A 23,950-nucleotide genomic window follows, 5' to 3' on the forward strand; every position below is an offset into this window, starting at 1 on the left:
TTCCCTGCCAGGACACATTTCAGGCAGTCCACGTGACAGATACAATGGATACGCCAGCCAGGAAGGCGCTGGCTTGATTTAGAGCCCCGCAACATTTCATTTTGCTGATATGTGACGTTACCGAAGGGTTTCTTGGATAGTTCTGTAAAACAAAACGCATAACAATTTGTCTCTTGATTGCGGATCAATTGTGCATTGATTATGGTACGGCTTTCTTCGGTGGCTGTGTCGGGAGGGGGCTGCCTATTTGTTAAGCTCTTGGGGGCTAGACTGCCGCTGTTTTATCAGAGAGCCTCTGTGGTTTCTGACAAGGAGTATTTGGATATGGCAGATATTAATAATAAGTTCTTATGCTCTTTAAAAAATTGTAACACAAAGTTCGGTAAGGAATACCATACATGTCCCCAATGAAAATCAAAGGTCCCAAACCACGCAGTATCGCGGCAGAGAACAAACACCCGAGAGGAGTAAAGCGACGCGAAGTGCCAGTTGGAAAAGCAAAAAGGCGGACGTAAAGACGAATAATGGGTGCGTGCTGGGCACGAATAACGGGTGCGCTGTGAATCGTGTAAGACTGATGAATCACACCCTGCGCCCCTGAAACAAGTAATACACTGTGCGTTAGTAATAATAAAAAGAGAATCTACGAGCTAAAATCCATAGACTCCCAGCAATCACAAGATCTTCCATGTAAACAAATAAACAAACAAAACCCCATAAGGTATGTTCGGACGACGGGAGGAAAGGGCTTGCGCAGCGCAGCCCAGAGCCCCGAGCAGAGGCAGAGCCGCAACTTCAGGCTGAGGGCAAGAACCAGCATTTCATTCTCTCCATCCTTCCTTGGACCCTCCTGCCTTTGGCCCCCGCCCGCCGCATGCTTCACACGTTTGCTCTATTTATAATCCGTGGGGATCCTGGGTCAGGTTTCCCGGCCGCCTGCGGATGGCAAGCACAGCAAAAAATGCCGAGTCACCCCGGGCTGGAAGGTGTTCTCAGCGTTTCACTCCCTGCCGGTCCCCTCCGGCCGGGCTACTGCGGAGGGGTCTCACGGCGCTAAGTGGCACGCACTTTTTGTAAAAAGCTGATTACATCTCCCCAAACAGCAAGTGGATAAATGGCGTATGATTTTTACAAATACTGCCTAATTTCAAACCCAACCTGAAGTGACGTTTACAGTCTATGAAATTCCAGAGCTGAGTGGTGGAAAGGTCCGCCAAGTCCCCCGTGCCCCGCCCCCATGGCAGGGCCGGCACATCGGACCGCCTGGTTTCACCCACTCACTGCTGGGTGTCCCCGCGCCGAGGGCCCTGCAAGGTCGTGACTGCTGTTCTGCTCACAGCAAGGACCTGGCAAGCCTTCCCTAGGAGGAGCGCGCAGGAACTCAGCCACGTTCAAGACGGGCGCACGTCCCAGCTTTCACGCTTTTCAAATATTCCAAGTGAATTTTATTTATACTACTTTTTAAAAAAAATATTCTATTCTATTCTATTTATTTATTTATTTTCAGAGAAAGCGAAAGAGCACAAGCAGGGGAGCAGCAGGCAGAGGGAGAAGCAGGCTCCCTGCAGGGCGCCTGATGCAGGACTGGATCCCAGCACCCTGGGATCATTGAGCCAAAGGCAGATGCTTAACCCACTGAACCACCCAGGCACCTCTATTTTTACTACTTTCATGTAAGGTCGTTCTGTGTTACAGATTTGTGAAACCTGTATAACAGAATAGGACATTAACTGCATTGTCTCTAAGCCACCCCCCGAGGAAAGCAACAACTAATATTTATTAAGGAGCGACCTTCATCAGAAAAGGCTTATATCTCTATCAGTGTCGGTCAAAATTCTTATTTGCAAGCAACAAAAACTCCGGACGCCTGAACAGGTGGAGTTTTGAAGGTGACGGAAAGGCACGGACGGAGAAGGAATGGCCTGGCAAAGAGGGGGCAGGACCGAGGCGGGTTCAGGGGCTGGCTGTGGTCCTATGCCTTCTGACACCTGTCACAGAAGGGAGCCACCTCCGCCACGTGTCACCCCCGCGCGACATCTACTCTTCTCGTGCTTCCCATCATATGTCTCTCACTCCATAATCCAGCAGACCGACCGAGCCCACCTCACCGGTTTCTGTCTTACTCTCAAGGGATGACAGGAGGGTGAGTCTCTCCCCTCGTGTTTTCATTGTGAGAAAACTGAACACGGGACGGACGGCTAAAACGCCGAGTCACAGATGTCTGCCACAGCTACTTCGATTTTTGTCTTGGCCAACAATTCAAATTTTATGAAAAAGTTGGATGACTCTTCCATTCTTGTTAATGGGTTTTGGTAAGTTCATTCTCAGAAATAGGATCTTGGTGTCCACTCCAAGCATACACTGAATTTTCGCCATGATCTTTGGCAAGTTACCAAATCGATTTCCTGTTTTCTCTAGGTATGATAACACCTGTGCATTTTGTCTTTCTTAAAGAGATTTCACTAAAATCACGGATGATGCTAATTAGACTATAGACGTCTGCAACGAGCAATTCTATTTGTAGTCAACATTTAATTTTACCAATATCTACCCAGTCAGTCCGGGACTGACTTTATAGAATTCTTACCTAGTTGCATCAGTAGAAAATCTAAACGAAGATAAGTCTATAGGTGTCCACGTTTCCTGAAGAAATGCCACATGAGATGTAAGTCCTAGCGCTTCTCCGCAAAGACAAATGTGTCCTCCCATGAGGACGCGTGCACTTTTGCAGGGAAGGCAACGAGCCTGGTTTCCTGCTTCCTTGAAAAAAGGCACCACAAGGTAACTGAAGGCAGAGAGTTTGCCCCTGAGCCAAGCGCCCCCACTGACCACGAGGAATGGCAACTTATTCCCGAGGCTCTTTCTCATCTCTCTTTGCTTCTTAGCCGAATCCACAAAAGAGATGCCCACCTTATGCACTTGCTTGCAAAATCACCCTTTTCTCTACGAACCTCATGGCAGCGGGAGCCCTGGATAGGGCCGACCGCTGTGCTCTAAGGCGCAGAAATCAGTCTTATGATAATAAAAACCAAACCCGCGTTCATTACAAGTAGGTGCCCTCTGGGAACGGCCTGAGATAAAGCGTCTGTGAGGCTGGCAGAGGAAAGCAAATGCCTCTCGAGGAACAGAGGGGCGACTAGGAGGCTCTGTTCCCGCGCCCAACCCACGTTTTCTTCCTTTTCCAGCACCTATATGTCACTGTAAATGACTTCAGCAGACTGCCTGCCGCAAGATTTAGTTTTAAGATTGAAGTTATTGATTTTTCTCGCTCCCTCATCAGTGTTATTTAGAAAAAAATCTCAGCTGATAACAAGGGACCTGTCTGTGGAAGGCCAAATATTCAGATGAAAATGTGGCACTGGCTGGACTACTGATTTTACGACAACAGCCAGATAGGCGGCTGACTTTATTTTTTAAGATTTTTTTAAAAAAAGATCTTATTTATTTACTTATTTGAGAGAGAGAGCGAGAGAGAGCGCGCACACAAGCAGGGGGGAGGGGCAGAAGCAGAGGGAGCAGCAGACTCCCCGCTGAGCAGGGAGCCAGACCTGGGGCTCGATTCCAAGACCTGGGGACCATGATCTGAGCCGAAGGCAGATGCTTAACTGATGAGCCACCCAGGCACCCCTTTTTAAAGATTTCTTTGTAGATATTTGACATCACGAAAGCTGTACCATCGCTTCATGCAAGGTAAGAACACTGTTGCTAAAGCAATCATCCTGAATATGCCAATAACAAGCTTTTGGATACATTGTTGGTTGTGTCACCTTGACTGCAAACTCATCTTTTTGAAGATGATGATTAAAAGCATGTTTAAAAATTCAACATAAAAAGAACACTAGAGTATATGATAGAAATCCTTTCTCTTTCTAAAAACCCTAGTGTTTTGTTTCCTCAAAGTGATAATCTTTTTTTGGTGAACTTCTTAAGGCCAGGCACGTTAAGCCTGTACACAAAAACTGCTAAAACCCACCAAAAACAGTTTCGCGAGCTGTGATCTCATTTTGATTTTATAGCCTGATCATTTGCTATATTTTCTTTTCTTTTCTTTACCTACTTTTTTTAGGTAAGCACTGCGCCCAGCAGCGGGGGGCTTGAACTCCCCACCCCAGGATCAAGAGCCATGTGCTCTGCTGGGTGCCCCGTATACTATATTATAAATCAGTCTGGCTTACGTGGAATTCAGAGCTGGTCACTGAGATTCGGTGGCATAAAGCCACAGGTGCCTCAAGCATTGTATCCCCTGCCACCGGCACCCAGAGTCCTGGGTCAAGTGCAGAGAACGCGTTAGCATCACTCCCGGGATGTGACATCGTCTTCCCGTGACGGTGACTTTAAAATGCCACGATGTAAATTACGTCTACAATATCCCACTTAGAAGTATTTATTAATTTTGTTTGTCTTGGACATTCTTCTCCTTCTCTTTCTAACCAGCAGGAAGCCGGCATCTCTGAGACAGAGGAGGAGAGACAAGGGTGTGGAGGGGAAGACACTTGGGGCCAGCGTGAGAACAAGCGTGTTCTCCAGTCCGGGGGGGGGCACGCCCTTGGTGCCACCTTCACCAGTGCCTGCTGCCGGCTTCGTTCCCGCCGCTGTTGTAACCGTGCCGACGCAGGGTCATTACCTGAGTGGTGTGGCTCTCTCTCGGTCTCTGCGATGAGGAGGTCGTGGAGCTGCTCACGGACAACCCGCAGAGTCCGTCTTCTTCAGGCAAACCTGCGGAGGTCAACACCGAGAAGCAGGTGAGTGTGTCCCGCCCCCGACCAGACAAGCTGGGTGCGGGCCGCGGTAAGCGCCAGTCGTCACAGTTCGTGGACCGACAGGGTGGTCAGTAAGTGCTCCTCGGGAGTACATCTCCCAAGGGGGCAGGAAACACAAACTACTGCTGCGGTTCCGTGTCATAGACGAGGAGACGCGCTGGAAAAAGCAATGAAGGGGGAACGAGGAACTGTTCCGAGCGGGCACGCGGCCGGGGGGCCGTGGGGGCTTCGAGAGTCTGAGGATGTTCGGGGAAGCAGCGGCGGCGGAGGGAGAAGCACGTGGACGACGGAGGGGACGGGGTCCCTGAATGGCCACGGAGGGAACCGGGCGCCTCCTCTGTGGGGTCGCGGGGAGGCAGGGCGGGATTCAGGATGCGCAGACGCTGCATGAGCCGGTCCACGCGCGATCACCGCACACCCCGAGGGAGGAAGGGACGGGGTGGAGGTCCACGCGGGAGAGGTCGGGCGGCCGTGCATTCCCAGCACACCAGCTCCTAGCTGAGCCCGGAGGAGAAACAGCCAGCGTGGGGACCTTTACGTCCCCCCGAAATAATACAGAAACACCTCTAAGGCGCCAAAGGCTTTTACTAACAATCGCTCAAGAAGGAAGCCGGGTTTCCCGACCTCCGCACGGTGGACACTCTGGGCCGCCTCCCTGTCGGCCGTGGGGCTGCCCTGTGTAGGGTCCCTGGTCTCTATCCCAGCTGCTAGTGGCCCCCCAGTCGCTGTGGCAGCTCTGGAGGCAAGGTCAGCCCTGACTGCGGCCCAGGGCAGACAGGGGCCAAACGGCGTTACAAGTGATTTGCTAATAAAAATGAACACTTGAAGAGAGGAGAGTCCCCGGATGGCCCGAGCTCAAGCCAGAGACCTGAAGTCCCGAAGCGGTTGCTGCTCTTACCTAAAACCATAAGTGACCAGGATGGTGTGAGCGACTGACCGTCCGCAGGCGTCCTGCACGGACGACCGTTGGCGAGTCACCGCACACTTCTGCGCGAGCAAGTGTGAGTGAGCTCCTCGGGGGGGGGGGGTCCGCACGACCCCTCGTCACACAACGAGGCCAGATGCGTCTTCCTGTTACATATGCAAATGCCTTGGCACGGAAGCGGTTCACTCCGTCCAGACTGGGCAGACTAGGGGCCGCCACCGGGATGTGACAGGCCAGCAGCGCGGGTCACGGGGAAGACGGGCTGTGGCCGGAAGCAGCAGTCAAGTCCCACGGGCTGGGGCGCGACATGGGGGAGACTCAGGTAACAGGGCAGGGCAGGGGCCAGTCCCGCAGGAGCAGAGAGGTCTGAGATCTAAGCCTGGTGGAAGGGAACATGGGACTCTGAGATGGTCACAAGCTCGAGTTCCAGGCCAGCAGGTCAGCAGAGGGTCGGCTGTAGAACCGGTGTCCACACTGCAGAGGCCGCGGACAGACCGGGATCCACGTGGAGAGGGCTGTGGAAGTGTGGGTGCTTTTGGGGGAACAGAGTGCTGGCCGGCAAGCAAGACAAAGGCCCATGGCTCGACGGACATCTCATGAAGACCAGGAGTCTGACCAAAGGGGAAGAACATGGGGGTCCATTTTTAAAAACTGGATCATAAGTCAGAAGGTTACTCCCTGAATTAAAACAGAAATTTGGCTCACGGAGGAGACAAACTCGGAGCCGAGTCGATAGCACAAATGTGCTGTAGACGGTGGCCTTTACATGAAGCTAAAAGTCCCTCCCAGTCCCCCTCTGAACGGGGCGCTGGGGAATGCCATGACGACTAGACCAGCGCCCTCAGCCAGGACTCGGAGTCAATGAGTCGCATCACGGGTCAGGCAGGGGACGGGTGACCTTGAGCGGGATCCTGGAGAGAGCAGGGCTGCGTTCTGAGGGAGGGGACTGGAGGGCTGCGGTGGTGGAGACGCCACAGGATCTGAGCCTTCCGGGAGGAGAAGCTCTGAACGGTGAAGCAGGTGTGTGTGGGGGGGCGGTGCATGGAGACCCCCAGGGGAGACGATGACCTTCCAGAGGCTCCACGCCCAGCAGAAGGGCCTCTGAGAGGGTGCGGTGGGCGGGGACCCTGCGGGATGTACTGGAAGGCAGAGGAGGCGGAGGGAAACCCTTGACAGGACGCCCCACAGATGTCAGACAGCATTTCGCAGGCACCGGACAGCACGGCCGGTCTCTGAGAGGGGACTGGGATGAGACGTCATTTTACCCGAGCGCTGCGTTACGAGGCCTTTCTTCCCTGTTGGCCAAAGAAGTCACAGATCCCAGAACCTGCGGCAGGGCCGGCAGGTGGGGCAGATGGTGTCAGTGTGGGGACAGAGAGGGACAGCAAGGGAGAAGGAAGGGGCGCTCACGGCAGCTTGGCCTGCGAGCCACCTCCTCCCCTCACGAAGCAGCAGGTGGGGGGAGCCACGGGACCACCGGCCTGGGGTGCAGAACCCCCGCTGGTTGTAGCCGACAGGTGGGAGCTGCTCACTCAGGCCGGCGAGCCGAGGGCGTGGGAGCCAGGGGATGAGAGACACCGGGAAGCCCCGGGAACGTTAAAAGGCTCAGTTTTGTTCTGTTCTGTTTTGGACCAATAAAATATTTTATCTTGTTGCCATTTCAGAAGCAGCGCATTTTAAAGGCAAATGATCTAAACAGGACACCAGAAGAAAAAGAGAAAGCCCAAGAAGGAAAAAATGGACTAGTCCCTCTACCTGAACATTTAAAAATCAATATAAATGAAAACATTGTAAAGATAAAATGCAAACGAAGGAACAACAATACAGAACATTTAAATGCACTGAATAAAAGGCTCTATTATTCTTAAAACAACTGACACAGTAAAATAAAGCACCGGCTGTCAGATTTTAAAACACGGGCAAAGACTATGTCCAGAGAGGGGAGAGAGGAAATAAGCAGCAGGTAATGAACCTAAAAATGAGCAATCAGTCGATGAATATTCAAAGAAAGGCACACAGACGTACAACAACTGCCCATGTTATTTACCTAGACAACCAGCACGACAAAACTTTTCATTACAGAAATCTCACACACATGAGAGAAAAGAGAAAATGTAGTGAGACTCCGTGTGCCCATCACCAAGCTGGATGCGCATTATCTCAGTCTTGTTTCATTTACTTCTCATGATCTCAAAAAAAAAAGACCTGGAAACCGCGTCATCTCACCGGTCAGTTCTTTTTTTTTTTTTTTTTTTTAAGATTTTATTTATTCATCAGAGAGAGAGAGGGAGAGAGCGAGCACAGGCAGACAGAATGGCAGACAGAGGCAGAGGGAGAAGCAGGCTCCCTGCTGAGCAAGGATCCCGATGTGGGACTCGATCCCAGGACGCTGGGATCATGACCTGAGCCGAAGGCAGCTGCTTAACCAACTGAGCCACCCAGGCGTCGCATACCTGTCAGTTCCTGAGCACGGGTCCCTCCTGCAGGCCAGGGGCTCCCTTGTACAGTGACAGTGGGCTGTGCAAAAGCCCCCCAGAAAGTCCCCAAGTCTTGGGGTAGAGAATTCCTCTGTGTTCCTACCGCGTGGAAGGTTCCGGACCCGTGGCGGAAGAACATCTGAGGTGAACCAGAACGTTTCTCTGTTGACTTCCATGGAAGGCTTTGATCCCAGGAGATGGACTGCACATTTTCACGAACATGCTCGCTCTTCTCGTGGCCACAGCCTTCTCCCCAGACCGTGTTCTGAGGCGATCGTTCCCCCACAGGCTGCAGTTCCGTGTCCTCCACACGTGTGTCCGTGGTAGCAACTGTGGGTCTGATGGAAGCATGTCCCCTTGCTGAGACCATCGTTCTCAGGAGCCAGGCTCGTCGGGATGACGGCAGGTCTAGCTTGTCCAGATGCTAAGGTCTTCTGGAACCGTCCCCATCCTGCCCCACCTGCTCCCGAGACTGCGCTCTTCTGTTCAAAGAAAGCCGGCAGGCTTGGGGAAGGCATTCTACGTAGTAGACAGTGGCGTTCTAGAAGACAGGCTGCTCTGCACGGGGGCTGGGCAGTGGGAGAGTCGGGGACTCATCGGCCTTGATGGAGGGCGCGGGTAGGGGGAGGAGGCTCTGGGCTCCCTCTCTCCTTGGGTAGTGGGTGCTTGGTCATGAATCCTTCCCCAGGATGCTGGGGTGGGGGTTGTGTAGCATTTAGGACATTCTCCCCATCACGTGTGTGTGGACCCAGACCTTGGACTTCCTTGAGATTTGTAAGGAGATGCTGAAAAGGGAGAGCCTCTGTTGGTGAAGTCTGCACATCAGACTAAGGGTTTATGTAAAGTCTTCTAAGGATAGAAGCATGACGCAGGCTGTAGACAGTGGTGTCCCTCTGCAAATCATGTAACGAACCAGGTGGCGCCTGCTGGCCATAATCCCCGGAATTCTGCCCAAACCCGTGTGTTTAGTCAACAGCAATGGGGTTTGGCTCTCCTTTCGTGTCCTGCCGGCTCACCAAGGACCCCTACTCTTTACATGATGCCTCTCCCGGCGTCTGTGGACTTGGACATCAGTGTTCCTCTGTCTGACCGTTTATTCTGCATCTGTACGTCTGCCCTTCTCAAGCGATAGTTCTCGAAGCTTGGCACTCTACATGGTTTTGCCGTCAGACTTTCCCCTCATTTCCCTTTAAATCTTTTCCTCTGATGCCATAAAGGATCCCCACTTCTCCAGCTTCCTTGAAAACCCTACCTCTTCTATCTTCCCAGCCTTGAGCTACCCTTAAACTCCCAAACTATAAGCATTGTTTAGGGAACAATTATCTACAGCGTTGTTTAGGGAACAACTGTTTACATCCAGAAGTCCCTCTTAGGGCTTGAAGTTCAAGTCCAAGCCCCAGAATAAACCTCCTCTCCGAACTTCATTTCTAACTTCCGGTAAAGGCTGCCTGTTCTCTTGCCCGGAACCTCAACCTCTCGGATCACCCTCATTCCGCTCTTCTTGCCGCCTGTGCCAGCCCATTGTCAGTCACTCTCGATGGGGTGCACAGCGTACGACGGCTCGGGTGGGGGGACTCAAAACCGCTATTCCCAGTGCAAGTTTCCTTTCCACGGCTCACTCTGCATAACCCAATCGGGGAGGTTTCTCCACAATAGCAGGTCGCACCTCACCCCTCCCAGCCAAGGCTACTCTCCCAGAGACACTCTTTGAATTGGCATCTGATGCCTGGAGCACTCTTGCCACTTTCTGTCCCTTAGTTCCTTATCTCCTCCATCAAAGTACCCCGTTCTCATCCCTGCCACACAGATCTTGGGCAATAAATCTTCTTCACTGGAAGGTGTGCCCTTCTAGTCTGAGTCTGATTCGTTGTGAAAATCCCAGTGCTCCCCAGGAGCATCCCGAACAATCCCAGCCCACAAGGAATCTCCTTTTCCAGGTGGAGGCAACAGGACACTCATTCTTCATGTGACGGATCGGACACCTCACGGGCCACCCTGCTTCGTGATCTCTCCTGAACTGTATCGTGGACGTTCTGTGTGCCCTGTCTTCTCACACAGAGCAGGTCTGACTTGCTTAGATTTCCTGTGCCTCCGCACACGTTGCACAAGGTCTGCAGGCAATGGGTGCTTAATAAATGCTTTGAGGTACCGATGTGTACCTGCCCTTCTCTAGGCTTCTTCCTGTCAGTCTGCCCTTTTTATTATTTTGAAACCTCGAACCCTCCAAGGGGTAAAGCAGAGCTTCCCCAGAACTCCGCCGTCGGTCCCAGTCTCCCTTCATCCCACAGGCTCCCGACTACGACATCTGTCAGCGCCCTGAACGCCGGCGCAGCCACCAAATGACACGCATGTTTGACCATACCTGCGTGTGGACTGGGCTCTATGTGGAAATAAGTCATTAGGCATTGATTTTGGCATTATAGTCTGTATGGTCTGGGATGAATTAATCAGTGCCTCATACCTCATCTACAGCATGCATTTTGGCTTTTAATGGACACATTTTCAGCGATCTTCTAGCCCCTAAATATCTAAGCTTTTATGGTATCTGGGGGTAGGTAATGTTTATTGAGCACTGACTTGTGTTAGCCCTACGGCAAAACCCTCATAACACCCTGTAAGGCAGGTCCTTTAACTGTCCCCATTTTTAAGATGAGAAAACTGAGAACTGGACAGGTTAAGTAATTTGCTCCCAGGCATGGAGTTCGTAAGCATCAAAGCCGGGGTCTGAACACGGACACCCGGGAATAATGCGACAGATCCGGGGAAAAACAGAGTCAGCATTTCAGCCCAGCCATCTTGAATCCTGACTTTTCAACCACAGCGGAGGAAATTCAATTAAATGAAGTCCAAATTAGCAATTATTTAAGATGTCTTGAAAATATTTTTAGCCAGAAGGAGCGGGGCAGGGCTTTCTAAAGGCCCGGGGAGCTGGCTTCCTTCGCAAAGCTACCTTCTGCTGCTGAAAATAGATAATTGCACAATATTCCAGATTTTCAAGTGAAGGCTTGCTTCCTCTGGCAGTTGGCCTTTGAATCAGACAACAGTATGAGTTCCAAAGAATCTATACGATCCCCATAAACAAAGTGATGTTGTAAAACGTATACTTGAATGTTTTTCACGGCCTCAAATGAGAAGATCCGCTGCCAGCATTCTGGATCTCTCTCGAGCAGGGCTGACGAAAGCCATTTTTAGATGTTTCCAGAACCACTGTGGTTTGGAGCTCCGACGGGGGTGGCTTCAATATGGTACTGGAGGCCATGCAAAGAACACAGAGTTCCTCTGGTCCTCCAGATGGTCTCACCTAGTCCTTCCCTGCGTAAAGCCCTTTATACCACAGATAACCCTCACGGCGCACCGAGGATAAACATAACAGACGAGAAAGGGACACCATGTTCATGGAATGATAAATGTTAGACCAAATGTAATGACTGCGTTCTTTAACTGCCACTTGTTTCCTTTTGCCCAGCAAAGTCCTGTGTACTCACTGAGCAGCAAGGAAGAAAATCATACCGGACATAAAAGGGCCTCGCTGGAATTTTTTGTATCTTTATTTCCCCCCAAAATGAACATCTTTATACACACAATATTTTGTGTGATGCGACTAAAACGTCCTAACACGAAAAACTGTTCTTTAATCTAATGATAAATAACCACAAGTCCGGGGAATAATTAAGTATACCAAAAAAGATCTAAGTCTGTGTTCACATCAGTAAAAAGCCTGGCAATTAAAGTAAGTGATAGCTATAATTATCCACACATAACTATATTTCAGCAAATGAACAAACAGATAATTATTTCTGGGAAGCAGAGGTAGCGTGCAGATACTGGCATTCAAGAGAAATCATTTCCTAGAAAATAACACTATTTCTGATTCAATTAGAATTTCAAGTTATTCTAAACATTTATTTCCATCTTGTGCCTTTATTTAGAAAGCACGTTGGCTATACGTTGTGAATTAGGAATGAAGACTAGTAACTGCTTTCAGAATTACAATGATCACCTATATATTACATTCTGCATGTGAGTGATATTAGTTCAGTTTGTATCATACCAACAAGGAGAAATTTTCTAACTCTGCACCCTGCACAAAACTCACTGGTTCTTAGGAAACGTGCAACATTGTTCCAATTGCTAAGTGCTTACCCAGGGGGAAGTACCCAGGGCCTTGTGCCCTATATGCTAGTAATCTGCGGAGGTTGCGGGAACCCAGACTTTCACGGTGCTCACGAAAGCAGACCAACATCAACATGTTGAGTAGCTTTGAAAGACTGAAATCCCAGTTGAAATAATTTTCCTTTTGTGCCTGTAACTCCTGAGATTTCTGAGTGATTGTCAATTAATGACAACACAGAACTTGCTTTATTTTAAACTCTGGCCCCTACAAGATTTAAGGGGTAATGTACATATACCTGTCTTCCAGGGCTCAAACATTTGTTACATGCTGAAGTTTAGAAGTCTGAGAGTCCTAAATATTTAATTTGATATTATTAATTTCAGGCAATGTAGTCCACAAAAATTTCCATTTTGGTTTAGAGGATTTTTTTTTCCTTTGTTCCATTGGTTTTTGGTTTTAACTTTGATTTTTAGAGTAAAACTCACAGGTGTTTGTTTGTTTGTTTTAGCTAGGCTTTTCCAGGACCGTTGTCCAACCCATAGCTTTTGGTTTTTGAGTCAAGACACAAATTAAATAATTTGGCGACAGGAAGTTTCTGTTTTCTTTTTCTTTGTGGTAAGGTTAAATGTCATCCAAGGCGAGCTAGGGAGAAGCATGGGTTGAAATTTCAGCAAAAGTGAATGAGTATACGGTCATCTTTCTTAAATATTTGTGTATTCAGTATTTATCATTTGAACATATTTAAAATTCCCTTTTTGTGGGTGGCCATCTTTGAATACTCCACAATTGCTAGGAGAACAGGAATCCGTTACTTGCTTCCTAGCGTTTGTGAAACATCTTCTGTCACATGCCTGCCGGCTACAGCTGTCACCTAAATTCCATTTTTATTATTTTAGGAATACCTAATTTCAACATAAAGGTATACGGTGTTTTCATGACCTCTACCTCCTCCCAAAAGGTTAGCATCGGAGCTTTCAGAAAGTAACCATCTTAAGAGAAAGACTGACTCTCTCTATTTCTAGCTAAACAGAGTCACATAAGACTGAACATCAAACATTAATACAGAGTTTTACAAAATGCCTATTTAAATCGAGTTAGAGTAACACATCAACAGTGTTGTTTTCAGGTGGGAAACCGAGAGGTAATTTTGCTCTCCAACTCGCAGGCTCGGTCATCATCCAATAAGATGGGGCGCCCTTCTCTGGGCGTGCTTAGTCGCTAGCTCTAAGCCAAGCAGATCTGAACTTGCGGACGCGGAGACACACCACACAATATTCCTAAGGTGAGGACAGCAGCAGACTTGTCAAACTCAAGCTTTATAAAAATAAGCCAAGCATGACGTAACCACGCACGTAACAACTGTATGAAAATGTACAGTTTGAGCCAGTGGGATATGAGATGTGTTTCGAGTATTTCTAGGTAACAGAACTGATAGTTTTTATTCTTTTCTTTACTCTTCTCTCTGCTTTCTGAAACACGATTAATTTTTTGAATGCATAAAATTATAAATGTCATCTGATTAAGATATTGTTTTTAGAGGCTGCAAAATTCAGTCAGGAGAAAATGTTAAGAAAAGCTGACGCTTTGGGGTCCGGGGAGCCTGTGTCGTTCTTGGCCGAACTTCTGTCTGCTCCCAGTGGTAACAGAATTTGGTAAGGGCAGTTTCTTTCTCTAGAAGTCTTTGCTGCTGTCTCTAACTGATGTCACTCCCTGCTTCCAGCCTCTGTTTTGTGACTTGCATCCTTTTGTTTTTTTTTTTAAAGATTGATTTATCTGGAAAAGAGAGTATGTGTGCGCGTGTGGGGGGAGGGGCAGAGGGAGTTCAGAACCCCAAGCAGACTCCCCACTGAGTGTGCAGCCTGACCCGGGGCTCAATCTCAGGACCCTGAGGTCACGACCTGAGCTGAAATCAAGAGTCAGAGGCTTGACCGACGGAGCCACCCAGGCCCCCCTGTGACGATCCTTCTGATCATTATTTGTAACCCTTGCTCAGTATGGGGGGTGAGATCCGTAAACACATCCGAGATTTTCCCCCGTGTGTGCGATTCAAACCACCTTTCCCTGGGTGCCGACAGAGAATTCCCACCTGCTCGGGAGACCTTCCTGCTAAGCTCGAACAAACGCTGCCCGGACCAACTACCTGCCCCTCCCCTCCCCAGACCCCCGTCTGGTTTTCGTTCTATCCCCTTCTGTGTGACCACGTGTGGGTGAGGAACACACTGAGCTGAGAAGCCTCCCCGGGGTCCCTCGGATCTTGAAGGAAGCCCGAGACAGGGTGGGGACCGGCCACCGTCCGGATGCCTGACGCGGGCTCTCCACGCCCCTCCGTCCCCCGCCCGTTCTCTCTCCCTCCTGTCTCTTCTCTTTATCTTCTTAAATGGGGGAACTGCAGCTGGGACAGGTCTGCGTCCGCTACCCAGGAGCCGCCGTCATCCCCTCTCCCGATCCCCACGGGTTTCTCCTCCCCCAGGGAGAGCCTGTCCTGTCCTGGGCAGCCGTCGCCTCCCCGCGCCCCCTTCGCCCGAGCCCCTCCTCGTTGGTCCGCGCTGCCATCCGGCAGGTGTGCGAGGTGCGAAAAGTAGTTTTCCTGTGTCCTTCCCGTGCTTTTCTCGAATTCCCAGTGAAGGTGGCTCTGAAAAATGCTTACGTGCTTATTCATGTCCCCTGTCCGATTTCCTATTCAAGAGCCTTTTGTTTGTTTTTAAGCAAACTCCAAATAGGACCCTTTGTTGGTCAAATGTGTCGAAAATACCTCCTCTGTGCGGACGTTGATATATAGAATTGTTTTCCTTTGCGGTTAACACTCCTGTGTGGCTTAAGACATCCTCCTTGCTTTTCCTATCTCTGAGGTTAAAAAAATCCTGTGCTTTCTTCAGCACATTTGATTATTTTACATTTGACACTTAGATCTATAATCCACCAGCAGTCTCTTGTGCGTGCGGCCCGAAGGGAGGGTCAAGTCCATTTTTTTCCTCTCACGGATAGTAATCGATCACCTTCCCCCAGTGCCCTGCAATGCCAGGTTTGTCATAAATTAAGTGGTTATTTATGCAAGCTGCGGAGCTTTGTTTCTTTGCCCTTCTGTATTCCAAGTCTCTGGAAGAGCTTATGGAACGCTCGCACTCTTCATCCTGAAGATTGGAGACACTTGCTGGGAAAGTCATTTGGGTTCTCCTCAGAGAAAAGTACTCAATTTCAACTCTAATTGATTTAATATTTATGTTACTATTTAGCTTTCCTACTTGGGGGGTCCATTTTGCTTAGTTGTAGTTTTTTGTTTGTTTTAATTTTTTTAAAGATTTTATTTATTTATTTGACAGACAGAGATCACTAAGTAGGCAGAGAGGCAGGCGGGGGGGGGGGGGGAAGCAGGCTCCCTGCAGAGTAGAGAGTCAGATCGATGCAGGGCTCCATCCCAGGACCCTGGGATCATGACCCGAGCCGAAGGCAGAGGCTTCAACCCACTGAGGCACCCAGGTGCCCCTGTTTGTTTTAATTTTTAATTTAATTAAATTTTTTCAGTGTTCCAAGATTCATTGTTTATGCACCACACCCAGGGTTCCATGCCATCCGTGCCATCCTTCATAGCCACCACCAGGCTTTTTTTTTTTTTTTTTCCTTCCTTCTTTTGGAGAAGTGTGTCTGTCCATCTAAATTCACAAACTTATATTGGCATAAACTGTTCATAATATACATATTACTATTTTCCAAACTCTAGAAAGTCTGGGGTGGGTCCCCTCTGCATCCTCGAGTTCGTCACCTGTGCCACCTTCTTTATTTCTCTACTATCCTTGCAAGAGAGTTTTCCATTTTATTCATGTTTCAAAGATTTTTTTTTTCAAAGAACCGACTTCCGGTTTTGCTATTTGTTATACATTACAGTAACTTATTTCTTATCTTTACTGTATCTTTTCTTCCACTTTCTGTTGCTCTGTCTCTAACTTGTTGACATTTAAAAACCCGATTTTTGGCCTTCCTTCTTTTGCAAAACAGATAGACATAAATTTCCCCTGATGAAGACATTAGCAGCGTCCCACAAGTTCTGTCATATTTTCATTGTCATTTGTTACAAAGTTCTGCTTTTCTGTGATTTCTTCCCGAATCTACTGATCCCTTAGAGATGTAATTTAGAACTCCCAGAAAGATGAGAAAGTCGTTTTTAATATTTGCATGGCACACCTTTCCTGGTTCCGTTCCTTCACATTTAAATTTTTAGCATCCTCATGTTTTACATGGTTTTCAGAAATCTTAGGCTTTAAAATATTTTATTAATGGATTTATCTCTAATGTGAATTCACACTAAACGAGTCTCTTAAACTTTCATGGCTTGAAACATAAACTTAAACTGAGTTCAACTTAGTTATTTTCAGAGGTGATTTTATGCCTACATCTACGACCTTCCTATCGGCCTTGTGTGTGTGTGCGGTTTTTTTAGACTTCATTTATTTATTTGACAGAGAGAGAGACACCACAAGCAGGGGGAGAAGCTGTCAGAGGGAGCAACAGGCTTTCCCGCTGTGCAGGGAGCCCAGTGCGGGACTCGATCCCGGGACTCCGGGATCATGATCTGAGCCGGGGCAGATGCTCCACCACTGAGCCACGGCGGGCTGGTCTTGTTTTCCAGGTCTCTCCAGTTCACCTCTTTTTTGTCGCCTTTGGGATAGACTGACTTGTATTACTCTGTTTTACTCTCTCTGTTGGTGTGGAGATTACATACTCACTACTACTCCTTCAGTGCTTGCCTCTGACATTACAGCCTGTGAGTCTGACTTACCGGCCTGCGGCAGTAAACCCTGCTCCACGCTCTCCTGATTTCACTGGCGTTATTGACTGTTCGTTTTTCCTGCTTGTATCTCCGAGCATTTTGGGTCTGCCCTGCATTGAATTCTTCCAGTTTTTATTTTTTTTCTAAAACTGCCTTAACTCCTTTGCATCTTTTAAGAAGTTTTTTGTTGTTGTTGTTTTTTGTTTTTGTTTTTGTTTTTTACTATTTATGAAAACCTAGACTGACAGCTTTTTGAGCGTGTTAAATATGTTATTTCATTGTTTTTGAATTGTCTTTGAATTGCCGTTCCTTAGAATTTGTCTTTTTTTTTTTTTATTACTTCTGGCTGCTTTTAATATTCACTCTTAGTTATCAGCATTTCACTATGAGATGCTTAAGGGCAGTTTTCTTTTTATTTATGCTAAGCAGGCTTTGGTTTGGTTTGGTTTGAACAAAAGTCCCATCTACAGACAGAAAGCCCTACACATGTATACATTTCCAGGACACATGCACACCTGCTTGTGGGTAGTGATTCAGGCCCCTCTGTTTGTGTCCCCCTCCCCATTCATACATTAGAATCAGAATCGTAACCCCCAAGGTGGTGGTTGTAGGAGCTGGGGCCTCTGGGAGGATATCAGGTCCCAAGGGTGGAACCCTCAGGATTGGGGTTAGTGCCCTTACGAGGGGCACCCCGGAGATCTGGCTCCGTCCTTCCAACTTGGGAGGACACAGCGGGAGTCAGGAAGGCTGCGCCGGGAGGCGGGCGGCCTGGGAGCTGAGCCCACGGGCGCGCTGCTCGGACATCCAGAACCCGCACAGCGTGTTTCCACCCGTCCGAAGCCACCCAGTCTGGTGTTTTGTTACAGCGGCCCCGACGGAGCAGGTGCGCAGTCCATCCTGGACCACAAGCCCAGCCTCGGGCAACCACGCGTGGTTTTCTGTGCCTCTCGTTTTGCTTTTTCTGGAACATCACGTGCACAGATCATACCTGTCGGCTTTGAGTCTTCCCTCACTTAGCGCGACGTGCTCGACAGTCACCGTGTGGCGGCACAGAAGGGTCGTGCCCCCCGCTTTGTAGTTTGCACCATTTACCCACGTGCCAGTCAGCCTGTAAAATGGCCCCAGGAGCCCGCCATGGGGCACTCACACCTTCAAGAGGACTAGAATCTTGGCCAAGAGATGAGTTGCCTCATGAGAGACCCTGAAACCAGAGCACTCAGACCAGCCTCAGCCGGACTCCTGACCCACAGAACGTGTGAAATCACCGTCTTCTGTTGAATTAAGCCTCTAAGTTCCGGGGGCGGCGGGTGGGTGCTTTACAGAGCAGGAGACAACCAAGTGATCCAGTCCCCGGTCCAAGGGCGTCCATTTTGGATGACGGTCAACGATGGCCCAATAAACCCTCGCATACGGGTCTCCTCATGGGCACAGTCTTCCTGCTGTCCGTGTGGCCTGTCTTCTTTCTCCAGAGTTCCAGCCACTTTCTCGCCCCACCCTTCCCGCCTCCAGACCGTGTTCTGGAGTCCCCGATCCTCTCCTGCTCCTCTATGTCTCCTTCCCTAATGTCCTCAGTGATCGTCCGGCTCCTCAGGGTTTTGTTTTTTTTTTTTTTTTTTTTTTTTAAAGATTTTATTTATTTGACAAACAGAGATCACTAGTAGGCAGAGAGGGAAGCAGGCTCCCTGCTGAGCAGAGAGCCCAATGTGGGGCTCGATCCCAGGATCCTGAGATCATGACCTGAGCAAAAGGCAGAGGCTTAACCTACTGAGCCACCCAGGCGCCCCGGTTTTTGTTTTTTTAATGACTGTATCTAATTAGCTCGAAACTCCTCCTCTATTGTACTTAATTTTATGACTATGTCTCAATTTCAGAGTTTCCGTTCAACACATTTTTTATAGTTTCCCATTTCTGCGGATTCCCACTCTTTCATCTCCTTGGGCACAGTAAACACGCTTCGCTTAAAGCAAGCGCTTCTGAACTCCCGTCTTCTGGGCTTCCAGGGATGGGCCGCAATGGACGGCTATTTCCGCTTGTTAATTTGTGATCTTGTCTTGTGTCATCATGTGTCTGGTTTTTTGACTGTGTGTTAAGCACTAGATTTGAAACATGGTTTGTTACATCATTTTGAGGCCTCGGATGCTGTCGATGTCCTTTGAGACACAGACATCCACACACATTTCTTCCCAGGTACGTGTGGGCCCTGTCAGTCCTGAAGGACGTCTGTCAAACAGCTGGGGTTGAGACGATTTGGAGCTGAGCTGTGGTTTCTAGATTGGGAACACCCAGCCCTTAGGAGGGACACCTTGAGGCTCTAACCCATGGCCTTAGGAAGCCCTGGACTTAGTCTGTCCCCACAGTCCAGGAGGCTGTCAAAAATCCATTCCAGCTTCTGAGCTGGTGTCTATGGACTGGGAGAGTGCACGGATGTCTCTTGGAGAAGAGCCTAGAATGTAGGCTTCCTTGCTTGGTCCTCCCTGCGTTCTAAACCCCCTTCCTCCATCTCTTCCCTGGATCTCAAGGTCGTAATGGTTTTCTAGTGCCTTTAATCAGAACAGCAATGAAAATTTTGGCCAGCTTTTCCATATGTCCTCAGGAAAATCATCCCAACAGCCATGGGCTGCTTTTATGTGTGAGAGAAATAAGTTATTTGTTTAAGCCACTATCAGAATGATTTTTGGATAAACACAGTCTAGCCAATTTCTAGATGATACATTCCTTTATATACACTAGTTAAATACTTAAGGCCAGTTTGGTGTTTACCATAACTTCATTATTATTTTCCCTCACACTACCCAGGTATGAGAAGAAAAAGTTATTTATTTTTTTTTTAATTAAAAGTACCATTAGAACAACCCCATCTCCTCCTTCTGTTCTGTATAATCTCATTTTATATTGGTTCCCACGTAGCGAATACTCCACAACAATCTTTGAAAAGTCAGCTAACACTGAACACAACGATCATTCTTTAACCCAACCCATAAAATGCTACAATATACCCTCCAGCGAAGTTTATGAGCTATGTCCCAGCTTTTAAACCTACTTCATTTTTACGTTTCAAATCCATTCTCCCTAGAAAGTTGACAGAACTTAATACTTTCATCTATTTACTTCCGAGTTTAAAAAGCACTTACCATTTGAGACGGAATTCCCATTTTCAGCAGTGATAGCACTTGAGAGTGAATTAGATAATTGAATTCCATGGTTATTTGCATTTCTATCTTGAGTCTCAGATGCAATTTCTGATCTACCAGCATCCTCTCGGGCAGTGAGGTTCATGTTAGTCTCAAAACCTAAAATAAATTTTAGAAAGGGTTACTCTTTTTGGATAAAATGCACCCACTAATTTAATAAAATAGTAGAAGAAAATAATACAGCTCATCAAATGAAACACTAATTGTATTTGAAATAGTAAATCAATAATCATCCTTCATTAAATTTATGGCCTACAAAATGTCCACCAAATTTTGTCACAGCACTTTCAAACATAATGGGGAATATTTAGTGGTGTTAACGAATTACATAATTTACTATTTTCAAACATATCTGTACAGAACTTTTGGTGTCAGAGTCTAATAACTTGTCACTAGAGTGCCGTCTGTCTTGAGAACGCTATTTCCTAAAAGGAGCGTGGAAATAAATTCATGTTTCACAAGTTTTCTCAATTACTAAATTAAGCAGAGCTGAGACAATCCCTACAGGTTTGAAAAAATAAGAAATACACTTACAGCATCTTACCAACTTTATTATTATCCACTGAGGACTATTAAACCTCAAAACCCTACCTTTGCATTCTGAACACTAACATTACTTAATTGTTCACTGCGCATCCCGTGTTGAGTGCTCAGGGATCAATGAATACAAGAAGCCATCCCCCAAATTAAGCTGAAGAGCCAAATGAATATTTTTTTTTAACTATGTAGAAATAACAAAGTAAAATGTCACAAGTGCCAGGGTTTGGAGCAAAGTCTATTGCATTATCCTGAGGCAGGGTCTACGAATGACCAGAGGGAGCAAAGGAAGCACAACTGTCCACCAGGGCGTCAGCTGTGGCCCCTGCCACACACCCCCCCACCCCGGAGCCATGGGCCCTCTCTGGGGCTGGTCAGGGGAGCCTGGGACGGGCTCTTGCTTCCCAAGGGAGGTTCTGGAGGATCTTCCTTCAATATGGAGGCCGTGGATGTTGCTTCTGGTCTTCGGTGGTACAGAGTGGATTCTGACTGCCTTTCGGTTAGGGCTGTCTGAAGTTTACGGCTAACAGATTATTCAACAGGGATAAAAAGCCTAATTTGCTTTATTATACTTTACACGCGGCAGAAGGGTTTATCTCCAGTGACCCCGTGGGGGGGAGGGCGGAGGAGGAGGACGTAGGGGAGAGGGCGGAGGAGGCGGTTGGTCTGGACCGGATCCTGTCTACCTCTTGCCTCTGTGCTGATCTCCCCCTGCCCTCGAGCCTTACACTCCAACCGCACGACAGGCACCGGTCACGAATCCAGACGCGCCACGCTGACCCACGTTCCCCGCTTTCCCACAGGCACCCCCACCAGCTGGGGACGCTCCTGTCCTCACCAGTGGGGCTCGTGCTGGACGAGCCCCAGGGACCCGTCACTTCGAAGTGGAGGGCGCGGCAGGTCTGCCCCGCAGGAGAGCGTGTGCCGTCTGGAGCAGGAGACGCTGGAGGGCCGGAATGGAGGCGAAGCGGACAGGTCTTCGAAAACCACGGCAGCTCCTGGATCCCGGCACTTGAAAACACGCAGAACAGCCTTGCTCGGCCAGCGAGCGGAGGAACAGGGATGAGCTGAGCGCAGCCGATCCGGAGGGTCCGTCGGAGCTCTCGGGCTGCCACTGCGCCCGTCGACTCTGGCTTGCCTTTCAGAGACATCTGCGAGTTAGCAACACGGTTTGGCTGTCAAGCTGTCTCAAGACACAGATGCGGGTCAGCCTCTCTTGGAGCTCCTTTTCTCGCTCTTTGATTCGGTTGTTTGTTGAATTCCTACGAGGTGTTCGCACTCCTCGTGAACTCCACGTGCCGTAACGACCAGGACGGAGGGTCGGCCATCGCGCAGGGAGCGGAGGTTCTGTGCCGGTGCGAAGGGAGCTCACCCGAGGCTGGGAACCGGGGCGTCCATCCCTGCGTGAACACGGACGGTCCTCGTCCCTCCGGCGGGACAGAACTCAGTACTCGGATGCGCTGCGTGGACTCTTGCTATAGACAAGACGCTAGCGTCCCTATTCACCAATTTCCCGCTCCTAAACAATTCATGTTTATATAGTCAAAACCTCCAATTTTCCTATTACGGTTTTAAAAATATTTCTCATCAGCAGCTTACACTGCAGCCAAGGACTGGTTTTCAGCGTGCCGTAGGAGTTAGGCGGTGATTCTTACATTACCTCTAAAATTTTCTTTGTATTTCTATCTTAAAAGCGTAGGTCTATTCGGGAATGGCTCTGGGTTGGAATAAGGAAAGAAGTCCTTCTTCCAGTAAAACATAAGAGTCGATGGTCAATCTAACGATAATTATTCACCTTGTTCTGATGATAATCACCAGCTCCTGAGGGTTTAGGAGGCACCAAACCCCCACCAGACGCAACATCTGATTCTGCCCTGGTTTTCCTGCTTCTGAAGAGCTGTCCCTTTCACACCCATTTTTGAGATGAGGTCCCAGAGGCTCGGGGAGGTTAACCTCCGTGCAGACATTTCAGAATCAGCCGGGTTCAGACGGAGGCACTCCGGCTCGGCCATCCACCCACACGCATTCCTGCGCTTGGCCCTTGTGTAAAGCTTCCCGTCCTGGCATCTGCTGATCTAAAGGGGAAGGCGGCTGCTTCTCCATGGCTTCCCTCAATCCCCGTGCCTCGGTGGTAATGAACCGGGAACTGCAGGCTGAACACTGTCCTCCAGCCACTGAACAGGACTTGCAACATCTATACCAACGTCTCACCTCTGGGGTTATCCTTCCTCATGAATATTAATTGTGGGGGTGGTTCTTGGCTTCCTAAATTCTGTGTCAGCCTCTGCTCATAAACACCCTGGCTCGGAGGGAAATCCAGACACATCCGAGCGCCTGTGCCCCAACTTGCTAATGCCTAGTTTCAGCCACAACGAAGAGCAAAGGCAGAAATCCTCTGCAATTTGATTTTGCTCCAAAGGGTCTGTTGAGCGAGCAGCTACCATGTTCCTCATCAAGAAGGTGCGCGTGACCCTGGACTCAGGCACGCGAGGAACCCAAGGACCCTGGGATTGAGTCGGAGCAGTTCCCAGTTCCAAGGGCACGGACACAAGGTCCGTACTTCAGGGAGGGCCCTGTAAGGAATGATCCAGAGCCAACAAAGTTGTGAGGCCTCATCATGCCTCCAAGCAGCGGCCACTGAGATTTTTAGGGTGAAGAAAAGTCGGTTACAGTCACACCAAAGAAAATACTTGAGGCTCTGAGTGGGTCTAAGCAAACAGGGAGGGAGCATGTGGGTGAAATCCCACAGAAAGACTGAGGGCGGGTCTGAGTACCTGTGTGTCCCCGCGTCTTGTGTGCTCAGAGGTCTGGGGAGCTCGGCGGCACCCAGGACGCTGCTCCGTCTGCACACCTGGGCTGTTCCCTCTGAGCCTGTAAACAGGACTTCTCTGTGACCCCCGCCCGGGGCTGTTTGCACAGGTAGGAGAGAAGTGAATCCCCGGGGGATCTGACTCAAAGATGAAACGGCAGCCTTTACCCCAGGATACGACGGTTCAATACGAGTGCGCAGTGTGGACAGGGTTAGCTCGAATCTTAATCAAGTGGGAGAGTTCTAGCGAGTCTGCAAGTGCGGATGCCGGAAAAATTTCAGCTTTGCTGTGTTTGTTTTTTGTTTGTTGTTGTGGGTTTTTTTTTTTTTTTTTAAGTATCTATATAACACTAAACTATCCCTCTGGGTGGG

At 48.9% G+C, this 23,950-nt stretch overlaps 1 protein-coding gene across 4 annotated transcripts in view; it reads right to left on the reverse strand.

Moving 5' to 3' along the window:
- The window catches only part of MYO16 (myosin XVI), a 584,648-nt gene that overhangs the window by 21,295 nt on the left and 539,403 nt on the right, over positions 1-23,950 (reverse strand). For all 4 annotated transcript variants that reach the window (XM_032314881.1, XM_032314880.1, XM_032314879.1 and 1 more), the window contains exons 33-34: positions 20,173-20,331; positions 4,625-4,716 (exon numbers count right to left, since the gene is read on the reverse strand). In XM_032314881.1, the coding sequence (XP_032170772.1) occupies positions 4,625-4,716; positions 20,173-20,331 (251 nt within the window). The remainder of the gene's footprint in view (positions 1-4,624; positions 4,717-20,172; positions 20,332-23,950) is intronic.

The sequence above is a fragment of the Mustela erminea genome, chromosome 15, assembly GCF_009829155.1.
Source record: "Mustela erminea isolate mMusErm1 chromosome 15, mMusErm1.Pri, whole genome shotgun sequence".
In the NCBI taxonomy this organism is placed as follows: Eukaryota; Metazoa; Chordata; class Mammalia; order Carnivora; family Mustelidae; genus Mustela; species Mustela erminea.